This window comes from Typopeltis vanoorti, chromosome 16 (assembly GCF_054136105.1).
Source record: "Typopeltis vanoorti isolate ZY-2024b chromosome 16, IOZ_Tvanoo_1.0, whole genome shotgun sequence".
In the NCBI taxonomy this organism is placed as follows: domain Eukaryota; kingdom Metazoa; phylum Arthropoda; class Arachnida; order Uropygi; family Thelyphonidae; genus Typopeltis; species Typopeltis vanoorti.
The window spans coordinates 118,190,276-118,214,653 of NC_143564.1; the positions used below are offsets into that span (position 1 = coordinate 118,190,276).

The following is a 24,378-nucleotide window of genomic DNA, read 5'->3' on the forward strand; positions in this document are numbered from 1 at the left end:
AAACCCCATCACAGTGATCAGCTTCGAACTCTTGGGTTCGAAACACTTCGGATCGTTAAATTCCACAATCGGCTTCCCCATGGTTTGCATGAACTGCTGTATTTCACTCCTTAAGTCAAAGACTCTTTTAAGAACCTTCCCTCTGCTCATCCAACACACATTGCTATAATAAACCACATCACAGTGATCAGCTTCGAACTCTTGGGTTCAAAACTCTTGATATTGACGATGATTCAATCCTCTTGCCCTAATAATGTTGACGACAGTCCCAATAACTTTCATGACATTCCCAAATCCAATAGCTTTCATGCAGAAATTCTCCTGGTGGATTAAAGTGGTAATTGGACAAAATTTTTCCCTTCTAGTTCCGGTTCTTTCTGTAGCAGTGCAACAAACCCTTCGTTCTTTCCTGCCATAGCACAGGCACCATCACTTACCACACCCTCAAGGTTGGTTAAGCTCTGGCGCTAAGCGACAGATCCCACGTTCAACGCTGAACATCACATTAAGCATTGGCACTTCTTTCGGAGCGACCACAAAATTGTGGCAAGGCCAGGGCACTGACGGCATTGTCGATGCTGTCAGTGCCCAAGTCTCGGCCAGAGGGCGCTCCACCTAGATAGGACTTGAGTGTCACCCATGTGGTTGGGCTTAGTATTGCTTGTTATTTGTATTTATGTTACATTAGTTTTTTTGTGTAATCCCTGGTTTGAGAACAGAAGTTTCCACTTGTATGTTCTGTATATCTGCAGTTGTGATGAAAGTGTTGGAAAAATTGGTTAGAAATAGAATTCAGGATTTGGTTGATGGACATAAGATTTTTTATGATGGTCAGCATGGGTTTGTGAAGGGTAGGTCATTTTACTAATCTCTTTATGTTTTATGATAAGGTGATGAATGTGTTGAATAAAGGAGAATCATATACTGTGATATTCTGTATGTGATTCTCCCGTATTCAACACATTCGTCACCTTATCATAAAATATTGCCAACTTTGCAAAAGTGTGATAGATTACCACATGATAAGTTGATATATAAGCAATATACTATCTATTCCATTTATTGGAATAGTTAGTATATTGGTTAGATGAATCGGAGATTGGCTCTCTGAATGATACTAGCAAGTTGTGTATGATGGAGCAGTGTCTCAGAAAAGGAAGATGACCAGTGGCATGCCTCAGGGTTCTGTTTTTGGTCCCTACTGTCTAACTTACTGGAAGTTGTATAAAGATGTGTTGAAGAAGGTTTTCAGGAGTAGATTTTTTGCATGGAGAGTTATTGGTGAGTGGAATGCATTGCCAGAGCACATTGTGATGATGGAAGTTTTTCCCCACTTGGTTAGACTATAATAAATTTAGTTTAATCCTTTATCCAAGTGTAAGCAAACAAAGTTTGCACCTGAAGTATCTTCAGGACTGAGGCAACTCATGGTAAAGGTGGACCAAGCTCTCATCCCTCCTTGTCTTAGTATCTCCCATAATGCAAAGCACATCTCCTTGCGGACATGTATAATGCTATGCATTAAGGGAAAGGCCACTACCCAGACTGGTTTTCCTGTTTGAAACTCGTGAGCTCCCACGGATCACCCAATAATTGTGGAGCGACCAGCAGGATCAAAAATTCAGAAACTCAGCATTGTTCGCCCTCAATAACAGGCTCACCCTGCCACTGAGAAGAACTCTGAGACCCTTTTGCTCTATACCGTGGCAGGCTTCCTCACCACCAAGCAGAGCTGCTCATTTGCTCATCTGAGGGGTAACAGCAACAGCCATGCCTCAGTTAACTTCACAGGCTACAGCATTGCCATTCACTCCCCCCCCCCCCCCCCCCAACACACTCATGCCCTGGGTGACAGCAACAGCCGAACCTCAGTTAAAACTTCATGGGCTACAGCATTGCCATTCATCACCTAAGGTTTCAACCATTTCGACCTTTATTGGTGTCTTGTCAGTGGGAGCCAGACCCAGAGGTGGCGATACCAAAGTGGAAGCAATGGAGAAGTCATCTTTACCTATATGAGTTGCCAAAAGGTGTCTCACCTTATTATTAAATGACTCTGGATTTAGAGCTGGAAGTTTTTTTCCACTTGCTTAGACTATAATAAATTTAATTTAATCCTTTATCCAAGTGTAAGCAAACAAATTTTGCACCTGAAGTATCTTCAGGACTGAGGCAACTTGTGGTAAAGGTGGACCAAGCTCTCATCACTCCTTGTCTTAGTATCTCCCATAATGCAAAGCATCCATTGCTTCCACCTTGGTATCACCACCTCTGGGTCTTGTTACCGCTGACGAGACCTCAATAAAGGTCGAAACCAGTCTGGGTAGTGGGCCTTCCCTTAATGCATACCATTATACATGTCTGCAATGAGATGTGCTTTGCATTATGGGACAAGGAGGGATGAGAGCTTGGTCCACCTTTACCACGAGTTGCCTCAGTCCTGAAGTTACTTCAGGTGCAAACTTTGTATGCTTACACTTGAATAAAGGATTAAAGTAAATAGTACATTGTGAATAACTGTCAATTTTTTAGGGAAAGACAATATATTGTTATATTATTAAAAAACTTGAATTAATACTTCCTATATTTCAGTAAAGTTACATTACCATCTTCAGGGAATATAAAATTAATGATATGTGCATGCAGGCACTAACACTGAAGAAATATGGCTGAAGACAACAACTGAAGTCGATCCTAGAGTCCTAAAAGGTGCCACCTCATCATCAAATTCCTGCCATGTACCCTCAAAGGGTGTACAGGATATGATAGTACTACATGAAAAAAATTATGTAACCTTCATGTAAATAAAGGCGGGCATGTAATCAGAGTGTCTAGGATAGGGAGATTGTTATTGTTTTCTTTTTCCAAGGTAAACTGGATTCTGGGGGTGTTGATTGTTTAAGTGTGTTAAGAAGTTGTGGAGTGTTTCCATGTCATGCGGCCAAATAGCGAACACATCATCTACATAACGTAGCCAAACAGTGAGCTTAAGTGGAGCCAAGTTTAACTTTTTCTTCAAAGGTCTCCATAAAGAAGTTGGCCAGAGGTGGAGAACCCATTCCTTATATTCAGGGTACTTCTGAAAAGCTAACAAAAATCCAAAAAAAATATCACTTGACAACTTGTTATAAACCATATAAAAAGCATCTCTTATCTGCTCCCTCCAAGGACCAACCACTTCTCCTAGACCTACCTGGAGTATACCAGGTCCCTTGTAGTTGCAAACTGTCTTACTACGGCCAAACAAGCAGGACAGCTAATATCAGGATATCTGAACATGAGGATTATATCCATTTCCACCAATACAACCACTCAGGACTTGCTGACCATGCTTTGGACACTGCCATAAAATACGCTGGAAGAAAGCTACCTTACTACACTGCAGGAAGTATAAATATGAGAGATTATTCCTGGAATCATCCTCAGCTCTACAAAAAACTCCTGAAACCTCAACAAATTTGGATGCATGAGACTGCCGCAAATATGGGAAGCTTTCATTCTTAGAACATCAGTCCAACAGCCAAGACTACTACCCAATTTAGCCCACTAGGTGGCACCTTTAGGACTCTCGGACCGACTTCAGTTGTTGTCTTCAGCGATATTTGTTCAGTGTTAGTGTCTGCGTGCACATATCATTAATTTTATGTTCCCTGAAGATGGTAATGTAACATTACCAAAATATAGGAAGTATTAATTAAAGTTTTTTTAATTAATATAACAGTATATGGTTATATACTACACCTTTCCCTAAAAAATTGACAGTTATGTATCACCAGCATATTAAGAATTACATTGTGGATGTAAAGAACTTCAAAGCTCATTATGATAGACATGTTGCTGGTTGCATGGCTCTCTTATGTTCAAATTTGCTTTGTCCTAACACATGCATGTAGATGACATTTACAATTTGGTAATTATAAAAACATTATTAATGACATCTAACATAATGTAAAATGCTATAGAGTATAGATTTTTCATTTACAGGCCAATTTAAGAGTGAGTTTTTGCTTGCTTTTATCTGTATTTTATGTAATTTAAGATGATGATGATGATGAAGATGGAGACCAGGACCAAGAAGATACAGATCCAAATGCTGGTCGTTTTGTACGCTATCAGTTTACTCCACAGTTTCTGAAACTGAAAACAGTAGGCGCAACGTAAGTTTTTTATTGCATAATGTATCGCTTATTTCTATCATTATATTTAAGTGCAACTTCTCTGTTAAAATTGAAAACACTTGCTTTCCCAATTATTTCTTTTTTACATCACATTTTAATCCTCCTATTAACTTAAATGTTTTTTTTTTCTTTTTTATCAGCAAAGGTAATAGGTAGAAAAGCAAACATCGTGATGTATGCTTGTCTGCATAAGATGTCATGCAATGTATAATTTAACACATGCAGATAATACTTTGTAAACTACATAGCAGCATTCATCCTCCAAATAGCAAACAATTCTCAACTGTAACCAACCATGCATTAATTTCACTAACTTATTTCTTACTCAGAAGCACAAATAATAGCCACTAATGTCTGTTCTGTGTTTGTAGCTGTTTAAAAATTGATAATCTCACCTATTCTTTTTTTAATATGCAATATATATAATGTGAACCCCATTGTAAACCTGTAAGATGTTGGTACCAGTGGGTTGGCTAAGGGAGAATGAAAGCAAATCTGTTGTGAAATTCAAACCCATAGCTTGTTTGGGAGAGCAGAGATTTTCCCCGGTTATTGTTTTACCCTTTTTAAGATAATTAATAAACAGAATGCCTTTAGCATCTCGAAACACCGACGCCATGACCTTTCCTGCTGATGGAACCGACTTTGGCAGAGAACAACCAGCTTCTGTCCACTGTTTGGATTCTGGTGTGTAATGGTGAATCCAAGTCTTATCCATAGTAATAAATAGATGCACAAAATCAGTTTTATTCTGGTTAAAACGCTACAAGCACTGTTCAGAGATTTTCATGCGAGTGCGTTTTTGATCTGCTTTGAGCAAATGCAGCACTCATCTTGAGGAAAGCTTTTTCATTTGCAATTCTTCATGCAAAATATATCCTACATGTTCTTTTGCAATGCCTATAGTCTCAGCATTTCCGAGTCAAAGTGCATTTATTGCGCTTTGACTTACCAGTCATCCAATACCATATCGTGCATTTGATCAATGATTTCAGTATTCAAATATTGTTACTTTTTGAATGTCCTTCATGTGGATCATCTTCAAGGCTGGTACGGCCACGTTTAAAAGTGGCCGTTTTCGAAAACGAAGGAGAAGAGTGCCCATAAAGTTTTATGAACTTTGAATGAATTTCTTTTGCCGTTAAACCTTCTTTTACAAAGAATTTTATAACTGCCCAATACTCAATTTTATCCATTTCAAGAGATACAGGCTACACTTTTGCTTCAGACAGCTATAAAAAACAAACTACTTGATAGAATGACTTGCAATTTTACATGGATGCTTATAACAGATGTACCAACTTAGAAAAAAAAAAATCTTGCCGATATACGTTGCCAACTATGGGCGAGGCTGAGAACTTTTCACACCACCCTCATATGTTAGGAAATCATCATCAAATTCCTGACATGTACCCTCAAAGGGTGTACAGGATATGATAGTACTACATGGAAAATTTACATCATTACTAACTACCTATCTACAATTTTCCTCGAAATCAGTCTGTTACTTGCCAAGACTCCAACATTATCAGATCTTATATTTCTATCGTCTAAGGCACATTGTACCGTATCAATCCACCTATATCTTGGTCTTCCTCTGGGTCGTTTTCCTGCCAACCTGACAGAGAACACTTGTTTTGCTAATCTTTCTTCTCCCATTCTGTTTAAGTGACCATACCACCTGAGATTAGCTCTGCTAACGCATTCCTGGATGCTGACAATGTCAAGTTCGTTCCTAATATCCTCATTTTTAATATGATATTGCCATTGATGCCATCTGTTCACGCCTCTAATCTTTCTCAGGACTCTCATATCTGCGGTCTCTAGTCTTTGGTCAAGTGTTTTACTTCTGACCCAGCTCTCAGATCCATAAGTTAAAATTGATTTGAACACAGTCTTGTATACAGCTAATTTAGTGTTCCGACTAATTTCTCTCTTATTCCATATGAATTTATTCAATTGACTTCCCACCATACCAGCTTTGCTGATTCTGTTGTCTATTTCTATATTTAGTTTACCATCTTCACTAAAAATCATGCCTAAGTAGCTGATATGTTTTACTTGTTCCACAGGTTCTCCGTTCACAACACGTTTGACATTTTCAATGATTCTACCTATTTTCATTGTCTTTGTCTTTTTATTGCTGACCTTCATACCGTATCTATACAACAGTTATTCAATTAAGTCAAGGAATCTTGCAGACTTGTACTGCATTTAGTTAAAAGTATAACATCATCCGCATAAAGCAAAGAGCTGACATTAGCATCTCCAATTTTGATATGTTTAATACCACTTTCCTTCATAATGTGATCCATATAGGTAATGAATAACAGAGGGAATAAAGTACATCATTGTCTGACACCAGATTTAACATTAAACCACCTTCCTGTATTTCCTTCAATTCCAATTGCTGAATTACAACTCAAATAAAGACTAAATATTGCTTGATATAATGCCCCATTGACACCATATAACTAGCGTATTGAATAGCTTCTCTCTTGGTACCTTGTCATATGACTTTTCCAGATCGACAAAACACTTAAATACAGATCTTTGTTATATTCCCATGATTTCTCAACTATCTGTTGTAAAGTTAAAATCTGATCTTGACAGCCTCTATTTGGCCTGAATCCAGCTTGTTCTTCACCAAGCTTTTCTTCCACAGTTCTTCTCAACTGTTTCTCAAGTATACTTTTATATATCTTACCAGGAACACTGAGTAGAGAAATACCTCTGTAATTCTAATGTTCAGTTTTATTTCCCTTTTTATATATGGGTACTATGGGAGCTCTACTCCAATCATCTGGAATTCGTCCCTCTGTCCAGGCCTTCTGAACTATGCAGTGCAGCCACTGTAAGACTCTTATACCACCATACTTCAGCATTTCTGGTCGAATATCATGTACTACTGCTGCCTTTCCACATTTCAAGCCTTTGATGGCTTTTTCTATTTCAAGTATGGATATGTATTCCTGACTGTATGCCTGTTGAGTGTTTTTTACCACTGTGCTGTCACTGCTTGTTTCATTTAGCAATTTTTCAAAGTAATTACTCCATACTTCAAGGATATCTTTTTCTGCCGTTTTCATGTCACCTTTATTATCTCTAACTCCTTTTACAGCACTCTTTCCTCCATTTCTAAACTTCTTCAACTGCCTCCAGAATATCTTACCACCTTCTTGATATTTATTTTGTATGTTCTTATTTGCCAGGAACTTTTGATATGCTTTCTTCTTTTCCTTCACTGCCTCTTTAATTTCCTGTGTCCACCATGGAGCTCTGATTTTTCTATCCTCACAGACAACCTCGCTACATTCGTCTCTGGCTGAATCAATCAGGGTTTTCTTCAAGGCTTGCCACTGAATCTCTAATGTTTGGTTCCTATTCTCAAACTCTTTCATTTTTTCTTCAATAATCTTTGTGTATTTTAGTCTACAGTTCACATCTGAGAGCTGCTCAACTTTTATTCGTTTTAAAACTTTCTTACATGTAATTTTTTTCAATATGAAATTCAATTTTATCCTGCTCAAGACTAAATAGTGATCACTTCCAATTTCAAATCCTCTGTACACTCTGGTGTCCTGCACCAGGGAGAAAACATCACTATCAACAAATAACATAGTCAATGAGGCTTTTCTTATTCCTTGTCTCTTCTCTCCATGTGAATTTGTGTACATTTTTATGTTGGAACATGGTGTTAGTAATAACCACCTCATGTCCTGAGCAGAAATCCAACAGGTATTTTCCATTATTATTAGCTTTGCCCTTTTCTCCAAATTTTCCCAAAATATTTTTGTATGTCTGACAATCATTTCCTACTCTGCTATTTAGATCCCCAACAAGGACCAACTTTTCCTTTTTCATTGTGTCAGTTGATTTCTCTAAAGCATCAAAAAAATTTCTCCACTTCTATCTTAGTAGAACCTTCTGTAGGACCATAGGCACAAATTAGTCTCATTGTCTAATTCTCCATTCTGATATTTGGTATTTTCATATTTTCGTATTTTCATGATATTTCATGATATTCTCGTATTTTGTGTTGAATACTATGGCTACTCCTTCTTTTCCTTGATTGTCATTGCCTGAAAATAACATTTTGTATTTATTGCTCAGAAAGATCTCACCAGTTTTTTTCTTTTTTGTTATAGTCACCTCTATTATGTTGTTCTGGTACTTATCTAATTCCTCAGCTAGCTCCATTTCTTTGCCATTCAGGCTTCTTACGTTGCTAGTACCGATCTGTAACCCTGGTGGTGTTGAGTTGAGGGTGTGCTTTCAGATTTGTTCCAGTAGCTGACTTTTCGCTGTTCGGTCTGGTTCCCTGGTGAAAACAATGGGGGGCCTTGTTTAATCGGGTGACGCCTCAGCCGGCATGAAATTGTCATGTTGTACCATCATTTTGTATATTGATTTAAGCCAATAATAATACAATTTGGTCAGCTAAATCCGAAATTGCCAGCCCGTTCTCATTTGTTCAGTATCCAAGTAGATGCCTAACAGGGTGCACCACGAGAAGGTGATGATATGAAATTAGGTCTGAAGTCCTGGTCAGTTCTCCGCATTTCTTTAAAGGCTATGTGGAAGTCTCCTCTGACCCTTAAGCACCCCCCCCAGTTATTGTTTTAGGAAACAACAATAAAAAAAAGAATGTTAGGAAATGATGATAGGAATTTAAAATTTTGGAGATCCATTTTTACTAAAACTTTAAAAAATGAACTGATTTATGTATTATCAAGGAATAATATTGATACTAAGTAATAAATAGCATTCAATTGAAAATAGAGAAGGTATAAAAAATTACATTAAATTTTTCACATACAGTTGATCTAAGATGTGAATCTTAGCTCAGTTTTTGACCTAACAGCTGTTGGTGACACTCTTGGGGAGATTTTTACCAAAACTTCAGCAATAGCTTCTTATCCCTGGAGTTCCTAATCAAAAATGTAAAGCAGAAAAATGCATTCTCTTCTCGTCTAGTGGTATGGAATATTATGGTATGTTACAACAGGCCATTCACAACACAAGAAATTAAAGCCCTCTTTGCTTAAATGGCATCCAGCTGCTTGGTGGTACAGATAACATCCATTATGAGATGATTAAACATCTGTCACCATCTACCATGATCAACTGCTATTCCTATTCAATAGAATTTTCTGTGAATTCTTTTGAATAATCGCATTTTACCAGATACCTGGTAAAAGTTATTATTGCCTTTCCTGAACCAGGGAAGGATCCAAAATCCCAATTAATTTTGACCAGTTACTCTGTAGAGTAACTGGTCAAAGTCAAGCAGTTATGTTAGATGGTTAACTCTTATTTTTTATGGTTTCTGGAGAGAAATGACTTTTTTTTTCAGATCACAATATGGCTTCTACAAATATCACTCAATAACTGATCATCTAGTCTGATCGGAAGCATTCATTAGAGATGCCTTCCTAAAATGCAAGCACTTGGTATTGGTTTTCTTTTGATGTGGAAAAAGCATATGACACTGCCTGGAGATCTGTGATACTGGAAGACCTACAAAGCTTTGGATCTCAGAGGGGCCTTCCCTCTTTTTATCAAGAACTTTTTTTATCCAACCAAATCTTACAAGTTGAAATTACTCTCTCCTGACCATATACCCAAGAGGAGAGAGCATTCATTAGACATAAGTTAACCTTGGTTGCTTTCTGCAATCAAGGTTAACTTAATAATTAAGCAATTTTCCCCAACTGTAAGGAATGCTCTCTGTGTGGATTACTTTACCATCTTCTGTCTTTTGTGTAATATGATAATCATAGAAAGGCAGCTGTAGAAAACTGTTGCTATCTTTCAAAATGGGTGCAGTTCAATTTTTCCCAGCAGAAGAAGTTTAGTGCATTTTTTCCACAAACATGTCTTTATCCTGATCCAGAATTCTGACTAGGACAAACTTTACTCCCAGATGCAACAGAAGCCAAGTTTTGGAGTTTGATATTTGACAAGAAAGTTTCCTGCAAGATAAGTACCATAAAACACTGAACATCCTTCCTACCTCCTGTAGAACTGACAGGTGTGTACCCTGCACTGATTAAATCAAAACTTCATTATGGGTCCCAAGTCTATGCTCAACCAGAGAGTATTTGGGCCCCAACTATAAGAATTGCAACTGAGCATTTCAAACCTAAATGATTTGTAGTATGTACATTGAGGCAAATGAACTACCCTTGTTGTTTTAACATCAACTGTCTTTCTATATGCTGCCAAAATAAAATCCTTGTTAATCCATCCCATGTGGCTAACTATTTTTTGTCGATTGTGGAAGAAATTTGTACATCGCTCATCAGACTACCCATACACCCTTTGGTTTGTGAACAAAAGCACATACTTAGAAGCTCTAGATATTAGGAAAGAATATTGCATAGATGCTATGAAACACTACTGTGTGGCATGCATATATACCAGCATGCTGTTTTTCCTTCTGCTAGCTACCAAAGCATTCCACCCATGCACTCCCTCCAGCAGCTCTTTGAAGTCTGCAAAACCAGATACTAGTTGGGTCTTCTTCGTGCTGTAGAGCTTGTCTTAAATTACTTTCAGATTGCAGTGCTATCAATGGTAAATTATACATACATGAAGCTATTTGCATGTAATAAAAAGTCTAGAGCTGCAGAAACATCTAGAGTTCTCTCATATCCAGCATGTCCCATTTCAGTTATGGAAGCTACTACATTTGGATATGCACTCTGTTGGAATGAGGCTGCAGCTTGTTTCTGAAGTGTCCCCTACACCAATTACAGGCAGATCATAAGAGAGAAACTTTTATCCCAGTGGCAGTCATTGTGAAATAAAGACCTACAACAAGCTCTATCAAATCAAACCTGAAATCAGATTGTGGCAGTCTAATCTATGCAGGGACTGTTAAAAGGAAGTTGTTCATCTTCACATACACAGTCATCTGGCACATTCCTTCCTATTGCGGAGTGATAACATGCCACTCTGTAGTATCAGACTAACTATCATTCACATTTTAATTGACTGCCCTGGTTCCATCTCTGAGGCCTGTACACTTGGGCAAATTTAATCAGATTCATCAGTATGTATATGTTGTAAATTGCTAAAGTGTATACACTTTAGCAATTTACATTTGATAGTCTGGTACTACAGAGTGGCATTTTATCACTCCGCAATAGGAAGGAATGTACCAGATGACTGTGTATGTGAAGCTGAACAAGAACAACTTCCTTTTAACAGTCCCTGAATAGATTAGACTGCCACAATCTGATTTCAGGTTTGATTCTCAACTCTCTATGGAGCTCACAGATGAGTCTGTGAACTCCATAGAGATCCTGTATAATAATACCGAGTAATGAATTCATGACGAATACATCAACACAAATTAGAGATGTTGAAAGTTTATTTTTCACTTGGTTAGACTATAATAAATTTAGTTTAATCCTTTATCCAAGTGTGAGCAAACAAAGTTTGCGCCTGAAAGTATCTTCAGGACTGGGGTAAGGTGGTACAACACCGGGCAACTCGTTGCAAAGGTGGAGCAAGATAACATCACTCCTATCTCAGTATCTCCCATAATGCAAAACACATCTCCTTGCGGATATGTATAATGTTATGCATTAAGGGAAGGGCCACTACCAGACTAGTTTCGACCTTTATTTAGGTCTCTTCAGTGGGAGCCAGGCCCAAGTGGAGATACCAGGCAGAAGCATTAGCAAGGTCATCTCTACCTATAGGAGTTGCCAAATGGTGTGCCACCTTTTTATTAAATTACTCTGGATTTAGAGAAAGATGTTGAAAGTTTATTTTTCACTTGGTTAGACTATAATAAATTTAGTTTAATCCTTTAGTTTAATGCTTACACATAAAGGATTAAACTAAATTTATTATAGTCTAACCAAGTGAAAAATAAACTTTCAACATCTTTCTCTAAATCCAGAGTAATTTAATAAAAAGGTGGCACACCGTTTGTCAACTCCTATAGGTAGAGATGACCTTGCTAATGCTTCTGCCTGGTATTTTCACTTGGGCCTGGCTCCCACTGAAGAGACCTCAATAAAGGTCGAAACTAGTCTGGGTAGTGGCCCTTCCCTTAATGCATAACATTATACATATCTGCAAGGAGATGTGTTTTGCATTATGGGAGATACTGAGATAGGAGTGATGTTAGCTTGCTCCACCTTTGCAACGAGTTGCCCGGTGTTGTGCACCTTACCCCAGTCCTGAAGATACTTTCAGGCACAAACTTTGTTTGCTCACACTTGGATAAAGGATTTAACTAAATTTATTACAAATTAGAGAATAAAAAATAATGATCCTCTATATCCTAGCAAATGTTTATTTGTTATTATGGGAATTTCATCAGTACAAAAATTATCAAAACCTAGCAGTTTGTTATTATTATTATTATATAGGTATCTCCATGGAGTTAGAAGACTCATCATGGGAGACCCAAACTATCAAAACAATATCTATCATACCACTTCTTGAACTCATTTACAGACGAAACACACACACAACTGAGTCAGGCAATGCATTTCATTTATTCACCACTCTCCAAGCAAAAAATCTAGTTCTCACACCCTTGTTAACCACATTTTTCCTTAATTTCCAGGGATGACCTCTTGTTCTTCCATCACTATCACACAGCTGAAATATTTCCCTTGCATCAATCTTATAAAAACCTTTAAGTAATTTAAATGTTTCTATCATATCTCCTCTTCTCCATCTATCAACCAACCTCTGTAATCCACAAGCTCTCATTCAATGTAGGGAGCATTTTTTACACCACTCACCAACTTGGTCACTCTCCTCTGAGCCCTCTCCACTAATTCCTCATCTCCATGGAGATGAGGAATTGGATTCTTTCATATGGTTAAAAAAACAAAAAAAAAAACAAACCTAGTTGTCTCCAAGAATTCTCTAGTTTTCTATACTGAAAACTCTTTGAGGATGGAAAAAGTAATCCAAAGAATGTAAATTAGTTAAATATTTGTAGCATTTATCCAATATTCTTTTACTAAGAATACACTGTCTACCAATAATTGTCCAGACACTTTAGCAATTTACAATTGATACCAACAGGTTAACACTAATATTGGGTATGTCCACCTTTGGCTTTGAACACCACCTACATCCTGTGAAGAAGACTTTCCACCAATGTGCAGCAGACATCAGGTAGAATTTGTCTCCAGTCAGGACTCTGCACAGGCTAGGGCAGTCATTTAACACATATTTTAGAGAATTACCATTTCATTCCATAACAGCTGCAGCTTTGTGGCATAGACATTGTCATCTTCATTGTAACACAGGTCCGCTCCATAAAATTCTCTACAGTATAGGCAGCACCTGGCTATTCAGAATATCAGGGTACTGAGCTGTCTTCATGGAACCACGGATAATGACCAGTGATCCCACTCCAGCAGAATGCATCCACACCATCACTCCTCTACCACCAAACTTTACTGTGGGTACAACACACTGTGGTAATAAGTGTTTAGCAGGCTGCCTCCACACCCACATCCTGCCATTAGAGTACTAGATTACCGTTTTCCACTGGTCAATTGTCCGGTTCACACGCTCTTTGCACCAGACCAGACGAGCTGCCTTGTTCATTGTTGTGATGTTCGGCTTGTATGTCGCTGCTCTTCTGTGGAAACCCAGTAAATAGAGTTATTTTCTTACAGTATTAAGGCTCACCATGATGGTTCTGGAACTCATCACGAATAACAGTGATGGTCTGTGATGATTGTAGCCAGTTTTTGCATGCCACCCGTTTTAACACCCTCCTGTCCTTGTCAGTCATTTTCGGAGGCTGCCCTGGGTGGTTTCCTGCACTAGTGATGTCAGAATGTCTCCATTTGTTGATCACATTGCCAACCATTGATTTTGGACGCTCCAGTTGAGCGGCAGTGGCACGTATGGACATGCTACCAATGTGACATCCCACAATGACACCTTTCTTGAAGTCACTGAATTCACGTTGTGTTGCCATACCACCTGTATTCAATTGCTGTGATGAAATACTGCTTCCTACTATCTGTACACTGGTTTTCATGTTATTAACAAACCTGGAATGTTCCATAACTTTAAATAACAGGGGTGTCCAGACATTTATTGTGTAAATCATGTGTAGATCATGTACATACTGTAACTAAACATACACACATAACCACAGTAATTAAATTATTTATAATAAGTAAATATTTCATCATAAGATTCTTAGAACATCATCAGTGCAGTTATTTCAAACAATACTAGGAATAACATACAGTTAGAGTGCATGCTTCAAAAAAATCAAAAAATCAAGCGCATGCTTCAAAAAAATTCAAGATTGGATAACTGATGAAATTCTTTCTCTCATGGATCAACGCAGATCATATAAAAATCATAATCCAACAAAATATAAAGAAATTCAGAAAATTATTAAGCGCAAGATCAAAGAACCAAAAGAAATCTGGATGAATGAAAAATGTAAAGAAATAGAAATTCTACAGGAAAAGCATGACAGTTTTAATCTACACAAAAAGTTGAAAGAGACCTCAGGTATATTTAAGAAAAAACTATTCTGTATCCTTCGAAACAAAAAGGAGAAATAATATCCGAAAAGAATGACAAAATACAAGAAAGGGTGAAATGTATAGAAGAACTCTTTACTGATAACAGACAGAACCCAGAAAATACTTATGAACATTTGGAAGGTCCATGAATTCTAAGATCAGAGGTAGAATGTGCACTGAACTCAGCTATAAATGGTAAAGCCTTAGACCCGGGTAGAATACCAGCAGAAATAGTCAAGTTATTAGAACGTGACAACATTAATATATTAGTAAACCTATTTAATAAGATCTACGATACGGGCATAATCCCTCAAGGCTTGTTATGGTCGACCTTCATCTTCTTATTGTGCTATCTTCTATCGAAGGTCAGCGACCATCTTGGTGAACAAACTGCGCTCTTGTGCTAATCAGCAGTTGTGCACTGCTCTTTCCTGTCCACATCTTGATGTTGTCAAACCATGATATTCTTTTTCTTCCTCTAGTTCGTTTGCCACCAATTCTTCCTATCAAAATAGTTTGTAGAAGTTGGTATTTGCTGTTTTTCATGATGTGGCCAAGATATGATGTTTTTCGTTTCTTAATTATTTGTACAAGATGTTTAGCTTTGCCAATGGATTTTAAGACATCTTCATTGGTAATTTTTTCTGTCCATGATATCTTTAGCATTCTTCTGTATAGCCACATCTCAAAGGCTTCGATTTTCTTGATGGTTGTCGCCTTCAATGTCCATGTTTCAACTCCATAGAGCAGAATAGGCACATGTGGCATTTCAGCATTCGGCATCTGACTTCCATGTTTAGGTCTGTATTGCAGAATAGTGTTCTCATATTCATGAAGGACTGCCGTGCAACTTCAATCCTTGTCTTTATATCTATTTCTGGATCCCACCGTTCATTAAGCCAGCAACCAAGATATTTATATCTTGTCACTTGATCAATATTTTTCCCATTGAGTGTCAGTTTCATTGATGAGGCTGGATGTTTGCTGATGATCATGTATTTTGTCTTGTTGATGTTTATATTTATTCCCATTCTTTGGCTTTCTATGTATACTCTGTCAATGAGTTTTTGGAGATCCATAATATTATCTGCAATTAGCACGGTGTCATCTGCATATCGAAGGTTGTTAACAATCTTTCCATTTATTGTGATTCCCTCTGAACAATCTTCCAATGCTTTTTTAAAGATTACCTCTGCATATATGTTGAACAGGAGTGGTGAGAGCACACATCCTTGTCTCACTCCTCTTTTGATGTTAATATCACTGGTGATAATGTTGTCTAATTGAACGGTAGCTGACTGATTCCAATACAGATTTGTTATTAGTCTTATGTCTTGTTCGTCTAGTCTTATTTGTTGAAGGACTTCTATTAAGTTAGTGTGTCTGACTTTGTCAAATGCTTTTTCAAAATCTATGAAACGCGTAAAGACAGATTTCTGTTTTTCTATGCATTTTTGTATCAATATTTGGGTATAGAACAGGGCCTCTCTAGTACCCAAACCATTCCGACAGCCGAATTGTGTTTCACTTAGAGTTTCTTCACTTTTTCTATAAATACGATTCTGAATTACTTTCAAAAATATTTTTAATGTTTGGCTCATTAGACTAATAAGTCGGAAGTCACCACAGGAATTCGCTTTGGGTTTCTTTGGGACAGTGATAAATGTAGATTTGAGCCAATCTGATGGAAATTCATCACTTTCATATATTTTATTATAGTTTTTCAAGAAGTTTGATGTTATCTGGTTCTATTAATTTTAAAAATTCTGTTTGCACACCATCTAGTCCACTGGCTTTTCCTGTTTTACTTGTTCGTATAGCATTCTCTATTTCGCATTTCATGATTGCTGGTCCTTGAACGTTATCTTTTATATTTATAGGCTTCTGTCTAGTATCATTGAAAAGTTCTGTTACATATTTTATCCAAATCTGTGCTTTATTCTCTTCTTCTAGAACTATTTTTCCATTTTCGTCTCTTAGAGACACTATTTGCTTTTTCCTCAGTTTTCCAGAAATTTCGTTGATTTTCTTATACAGATTGAAATTATCATGTTTCTTCTGAAGCAGTTCAATTTCAGTACATAAATTTTTCATCCAATTTTCCTTGGCTTCTTTTATTTTTTTTCTTGATGATGTTATGTGTTTCTGTATACAGAAACACATAACATCATTAAGACGACCTTCATCATGCTACCTAAAAAAGCAAATGCGAAAACTTATAGAATGATCGGCTTAATGAGTCCATTCTCAAAATATTTCTGAAAATAATTCAAAAAAGAATATACAGAAAATGTAAAGACACCATCAGTGATACCCTTTAGTACAGACAGGAAAAATAGACATTCCTACAATTCCAAAGTCACGATCAACAACAAGCTAATTGAAAAAGTAACAAATCCAAAATATCTTGGTATTATGCTTGATCAGGAATTATGTTTTGCACAACATATCTCTAATACTTCCGACAGAGCTCTAAAAAAAATTAAATATATTGAAAAGGCTTTGTGGAACAAATTGGGGTGCAAAGCCCAAAATCCTCAAAACTACTTACACTGCACTAATAAGGCCAATAATGGAATATGCAGCACATATCTGGTCACCTTTGGCCTCATTGGTAAAGAAAAAAATTAGACAAAATACAAGCAAAAGCATCTTAGATTATCATTGGTGCAGTCTCATCTACTAACAACATCAGAGCCCAACAGGAATGTGGGCTTGACCTGCTGGATGACAGACGAAAATTTGCCACCATAAAATTCATAAATAATATCGGAAGCTACCAAAGTGATCATATCTCCCTAAAAGCTTATGAACATTGGAACCAAAAATGCAGACTTCACAGATCATCAACTTTACAATATGATGACACTATCAGGAAAGAAATAGGTCTTGATCAGCTAAATGCCCACATAAACAAAGAACCTCTATTTTCCAATCCTTTACCTTCAAATACCTCCATAAATCTAAACCTTACCAAACTGTGTACAAAAAAAGAACCAAAAGAAATGCTCAAAGATAAAGGCTTAAATACTATCAACCTTCTTTCATCCTCCAAACAGGTTATTTGTTATACCGATGGATCGTCAGACACCAATATGATTAATGGAAGCGCTGGTGTTCTTCTTCTACTCCCGAAAGGTGAAAAACTTTCAATAAAAGTTGGATCAGGGAGAATTGCTTCCAATTTTACCAGCGAACTCAACACAATAAATAAAGCACTAGAAGCCTACTTAAAACTATCATCATCTCAACAATCTGAAGGAATTATAATTTACAGTGACTCAAGATCAGCTATGGAGGCAATCAAAAATGGCAATACCAAGCTCACACAAGACATCCATAAACTCTTAAATCAGCTAAAGTGTTTATGAAAAAGTTGCATTTTGCAATGTATTCCTGTTCATGTAGGCATTGATTACAATGAAACAGCTGATAAATTAGCAAAAGAGGCCAGAGAACTCAATCAAGAAACTCACATGATAACTCTTGCTGATGCCAATGCACTAGCAAAAGCTAAACTAATTCCACTGAAATCAGTGATACATCAAATTCCCAAAATCAGTGCTGAGAGATCAATACAGATGATACGAGAACATATAGAAACTGCAACAACTGTCTCAATACTGAACTGACACCCACTCACATCTTTACCTGTCCGGCAATTACAGCAGCCTTGCAAGAAATAGATCCTAATCCTGAACAACAGCTCTATACAAACAAAATCATCAACATAGCCAAAGCAGTACAAGGAGCACACGGAAACATCTAAGACTCTTCAAAGGACAAGACAACAACAACAACAGTGATACCCAATTCAGCTTTAGAAATGGCTTGGGAACAAGAGAGGCTCTTTTCTGTTCTCAGATCTTATTCCAAAAATGTGTTGACCAAAACAAGGAAATATTCATTTGCTTCATCGACTTCGTGAAAGCATTTGACAAAGTCCAATATGCTAAAATGATTGCACTATTAAAAAGAATTGGATTAGATGGTAAAGACATCAGGATCATTGAAAACTTATATTGGAACCAAAAGGCATCTGTTCAAGTTGATGACATTCATAAAGTCTTAAAAAGGAAGGAAGGGATTAATGTAAATGATGAAATCATCAGTAACATCCGATATGCTGATGACACAGTTCTGCTGGCTGACAATATTCAGGATCTTCAAAATGTTCTGGAAGTAGTGAATGAAGAGAGTGAAATAATAGTATTAAAATTAAATTTAAAAAAAAAAAAATCACCAAAACTTAATTCATGGTCATTAGTAAGAAACCTATTCTTAATTCATCACTTTCTTTAAATGGGAAAAGAATAGATAGCGTGACAAAGTTTAAATATCTCAGATGCTGGTTAAATGAAGATTGCAATCCAGAAATGGAAATAAAAGTTAGAATTGAAATGGCAAGAAAAAATTTTCTCTTGATGAAATCAACACTGGGTAACCGCAGTTTAAATTTAGAGCTTAGAGTACACATGGTTAAATGCTATGTATGGTCTGTACTGCTGTACGGTGCAGAAACTTGGACCTTGAAGACAACATCAATAAAAAGACTTGGAGCCTTTGAGATGTGGTTATACAGACGAATGTTAAACATCCCATGGACAGCAAAAACGTCCAATCAGGAAGTACTGTAAACCCTCGATTTTACAGACCTTGATTTAATGAACAAAATTTCCAGTCTGTATGTCACATTTTATGATCAATTAAAAGAACTAATGAAAAACACAATAAAGCATGATATTAACATCGTCATGGGTGATTTCAGTGCTAAACTTCAGAAAAGTAGAAGTGGAGATGTAGTTGACGAACATGGACTGGGAACAAGAAATGAGTGAGGCGACCATCTTATTCAATTCTGTCAGGAAGAGGAGCTAATAATCGCAAACACATGGTTTAAGCTACCATCCCGAAGGCTGTATACTTGAAGATCACCACAGGATAATAATGGGAATATAGTCAGAAACCAAATTGATTACGTCCTAATTAATCAACTAGGTTGTTCAAAGTTCTATAAAGAGTACAAAAACCTATCCTAGTGTAGATATTGCTTCTGATCATAACCTACTGGTGGCACAGTTAAAACTTAGACTGAAAGCTATACTTAAGAAACATCAATAAAAAAGGTTTGATTTAGGAAAATTAAAAAACACAGAGATAAGAAACAAATTGAGTCAAGATCTGAATCGGGAGCTAGCACTTATCAAGAATGATGACATCATGGGACAAATTAAAATCTGTCTTCATAGAGACAATACCTTGTGTCCTAATAGAGCAATAAAAAAGAAGGATTGGATAACTGATGAAATTCTTTCTCTCATGGATCAATGCAGAACATTTAAAAATCATAGTCCAACAAAATATAAAGAGGTTCAGAAAATTATTAAACACAAGATCAAAGAAGCAAAAGAAATCTGGATGAATGAAAAATGTAAAGAAATAGAAGTGCTCAGGAAAAGTGTGACAATTTTAATCTACATAAAAAGCTGAAAGAGACCTCAGGTATATTTAAGATAAAACAATTCTGTATCCTTCGAAACAAAAAGGGAGAAATAATATCTGAAAAGGAAGACAAAATACAAGAAAGGGTGAAATGTATAGAAGAACTCTTTACTGATAACAGACAGAACCCAGAAAATACTTATGAACATTTGGAAGGTCCATGAATTCTAAGATCAGAGGTAGAATGTGCACTGAACTCAGCTATAAATGGTAAAGCCTTAGACCCGGGTAGAATACCAGCAGAAATAGTCAAGTTATTAGAAGGTGACAACATTAATATATTAGTAAACCTATTTAATAAGATCTACGATACAGGCATAATCCCTCAAGGCTTGTTGCGATCAACCTTCATCATGCTACCTAAAAAAGCAAATGCGAAAACTAGTAATGACTATAGAATGGTCAGCCTAATGAGTCCGTTCTCAAAATGTTTCTGAAAATAATTCAAAAAAGAATATACAGAAAATGTAACACACAATATTCATTTGCTTCATCGACTTCAAGAAAGCATTTGACGAAGTCCTACATGCTAAAATGATTGCACTATTAAAAAGAATTGAATTAGATGGTAAAGACATCAGGATCATTGAAAACTTATATTGGAACCAAAAGGCATCTGTTCAACCTTTTGGTTCAAATCTATTCAAGTTGATGACATTATTACAGACTCCATTAACATCAAACGAGGAGTAATTTTTAACGAGAATGTTAAAAATTCCGTGAACAGCAAAAACATCCAATCAGGAAGTACTGGAAGAAAGGGAGAAATCACGTGAACTTTTAGACCATAAAATGAAGGAAAACTGCATAACTTGGTCACCTACTTCGTAATGAAAAATATAAGATACCCCAATTGATTATAAAAGGGAAGATTTATGGAAGAAGAGGACAAGGAAGACGAAGAAAATCTTGGCTGGTAGACATCAGACAGTGGACTGGCATGAACTCCGAGAGACTGCTCAGAGTGGCTGAGAATCGCTCAAAATTTGCCAAGGTGGTTGCCGACCTCCGATAGGAGATGGCACTCAAAGAAGAAGAATGTCACATGCGAAAATTAACACCGTGTTAATTTTAAAATGCTTTTAACCAAGATTTGCTTATAATTAAATTAACAGGTTATTTTTTGTTATTAATTTCCTGTTATTTTTAACAAATTTTGGCAAACAGGCCATCATATGTTGGAAAGACACTGTAGTAATTTAGCCTACATAAATGAGTCCCTAATCATAAAACATGTTCAGCGAATGATTAGCATGTGATCACACCAATTGCACTGTAATTGGTTCTTTTGTGTTCTTAAAACTTATTTTCAGAAAAATGTTTATTTATTTCGATATAGATTGCAGACTTGTTTTTTAGTCTCAAAACCACGGTGAGGTTATAAGCAATAATACTTATAGAAAATCTTTCTGTGAAATTAAACTTTTCATAGATACAGTACTTAATTTTAATTACATAAAAGTTTCTACATAAGTAAAAACATAAATTAGCTAATTTGTCAATCTTTTAACATATGCATTCGAAAAACCTACTTTATTATGTAACAGACTTTCGGATTTAACAGACACCCCCCCCCCCCCTCACCCAAATTAGATCGTTATATTGAGATTTTACTGTACTGGAACAAATGGGGAAATCATGTGAGCTTTTAGATACCATAAAAAGAAGGAAAACTGCATATCTTGGTCACCTACTTCATAATGAATAATATAAGATACTTCAATTGATTATAAAAGGGAAGATAAATGAAAGAAGAGGACAAGCAAGACGAAGAAAATCTTGGCTGCCAGACATCAGACAGTGGACTGGCATGAACTCTGAGAGGATCACTCAAAATTTGCCAAGGTGGTCGCCGACCTCTGATAGGAGATGGCACTCAAAGAAGGAGGAGGATGACAATGTCCCAGACTGTAGGGATAGTAAGAACATCATTACGGTTTAAGTTGGGTCTGTGACATACAACATCAGCACTTTCTTTATATAAATGCTCATATTTATATAAGGATCTATGTAGAAGTTTGGTGTTTTTCCATTTGATCCTATGGTTTGGGTTTTTCAACTCCGTGTTGTGCAAGGCCAGATTTGTATGGTTTGATAAGTTCAGATATGCATTTATTTTATAGATCTTCCTGTTTGTCCGTAGTAAGACATCTTACAGGAACATGGAACTTCATAAACGCCAGGTAGCATCAAAGGTGAGAGTTTGTCTTTAGGAGAAGGTAACAAATTATAGATCTGGTTGATTGGCTTGTAGGTCGCAGCAAGTTTGTATTTCTTCATAATTTTGACAGATGTTTGGCATATGGTATGGGAATTCTACGGACTTGTTGTCTAGGTTGATGTGTGGGGAAGTTACTGTTCATTTTTTGAGTGTTTTTGGATTGTATCCATTTGTCATATCCCCACGTACCCAGAGGACACAGAGATCTAATATACATCAGTTTACAGGCCGAAGTTAACCCTGTGAGAATGGCCAGTCCGTGGCAGAGTGCCAGCAGCATTGAACGATTGATTCCTTCCAACTACTAACTGCACTCAGACTTGCTTAACTTTTTGCGTGAGCCATTAGTAGCAGAGACTCTGCCAATCGCCCAACCTTTGCTGGCAGTATGGTTGTATTTTTGATGATTTCCTATTCTTCGTTTAACGATCTGCTCACTATCCATCTCAAAAATATGGCATCATTAAATCATTAGTAGCCAGAGCACCGATTTTGCTTCTCCAGAGAATCTTTAAACCAAGAATTGTAAATCATCAAAAATGGTGAATAATGTTGTTTTGGTGATCTCAGCATTTGATGAAACCTCACTTCTGGTGTCACTAGCAGATACTCCATATCAAGTGACGGCAACAAAGGGGAACAAGAAACTGATTACCTCAGGGAAGTACTTTTATAGCATAACTATAATCTTAAGCTATCAAAATATTTTATAAAAGCCATCAAAAGTGTTGGCACATAGACAAGAAATTGCAGACTACAAAGATATGGTTTCTTATATTTAAAAAAAATACCCTATAAAATTGCACACGTGTTTAAGGAAGTACAACTTAAAAGTTGCTTTCACGCTGATGACAAAAGTTTCAATTCAATTACCAGAATCTTTCTTATGAAAAGTTTCTATGTTCATGAGGTCACCAAAACAACCTTAAACAGTAAAGATACCAGATGTGTATATAAAATTTTCTTCGTGAGCCATATTTGTTATGTTGGACAGTGGGATAAATTCACATGAAAGAACATATTAAAGATGTAGAGAAAAGGCGCGACTCAAATCTGGCCTAATTTTCATGCTGCTAATGAAAAACATTAGGTACTTTGCAGTTGACAAAAATGTCTTATGTTGAATTCCACAATGGTGTTTGCAAATTCAAAGATGCTGCTGAAGTGATATGTCCACACACTGTAATAAAATCCAAGGCCTTATTTTTTACTTAGATCTTAAGTATGCTGACCAGTTGTAGTCAGCTTACATAAGATCTAAGATGCTGTGAACTAGATTATGGTAGGCATTACATAACACAAATCTCGATAGTAAACAATATGTTTCAAATCTCAGCATAATATACACTATCAATTTAATGACAATTCTATCTTTGGCAGTTTGTTTTATTTCTTAGTATAAGTTTTTTTGTTTTTTTTTTCAATTAAAACATTGTATTTCTGTTGAAGTGTGACATAGAGTATAGAAACTTTGTTGAATTAAGTAATTTTATTTAGTGTCTTCTCATTTGTAATTCATAGCAAAAGTAATACCATGAAAAATACTAACCACAGAAGATTAATAAAATTTAATTTTACTTATCTTCTAATTTTATTTAAAAACAGGCATTACTTTTCAGCCTGCCTTTGTTTGCTACAAGGGTGATGATGTGTGTGTGTGGAGGGGGGGACAAGAGTAAAATTTTCACAGTAATAAATGATAATTCACTTGTAATGTGCTGTAACTCATTGAATGAAATTTGTGTGTAGCAACAAGAATATGAAAACTGATATTTAAGTAAAATTTATAATTATAAGAGAATTTGTAATTCAGATTTATAATTAAGTCAGGTTTAATGTGATCTTATGTAAATTTTATGAATATTTTTTGTAACAAATTTACTCTTAATTATTATTGACTTCATTTCTTTCTTTCTTTCTTTTTTTTTTTTTTTTTTTTTTC

General features: G+C 36.3%; 1 protein-coding gene across 1 annotated transcript in view; it reads left to right on the forward strand.

The window, feature by feature from the left end:
* unc-119 (unc-119 lipid binding chaperone) overlaps nucleotides 1–24,378 on the forward strand; it is a 73,165-nt gene that overhangs the window by 28,961 nt on the left and 19,826 nt on the right. The window contains exon 3 of the mRNA XM_090406057.1: nucleotides 4,040–4,157. Coding sequence (XP_090262183.1) covers nucleotides 4,040–4,157 — 118 coding nt within the window. The remainder of the gene's footprint in view (nucleotides 1–4,039; nucleotides 4,158–24,378) is intronic.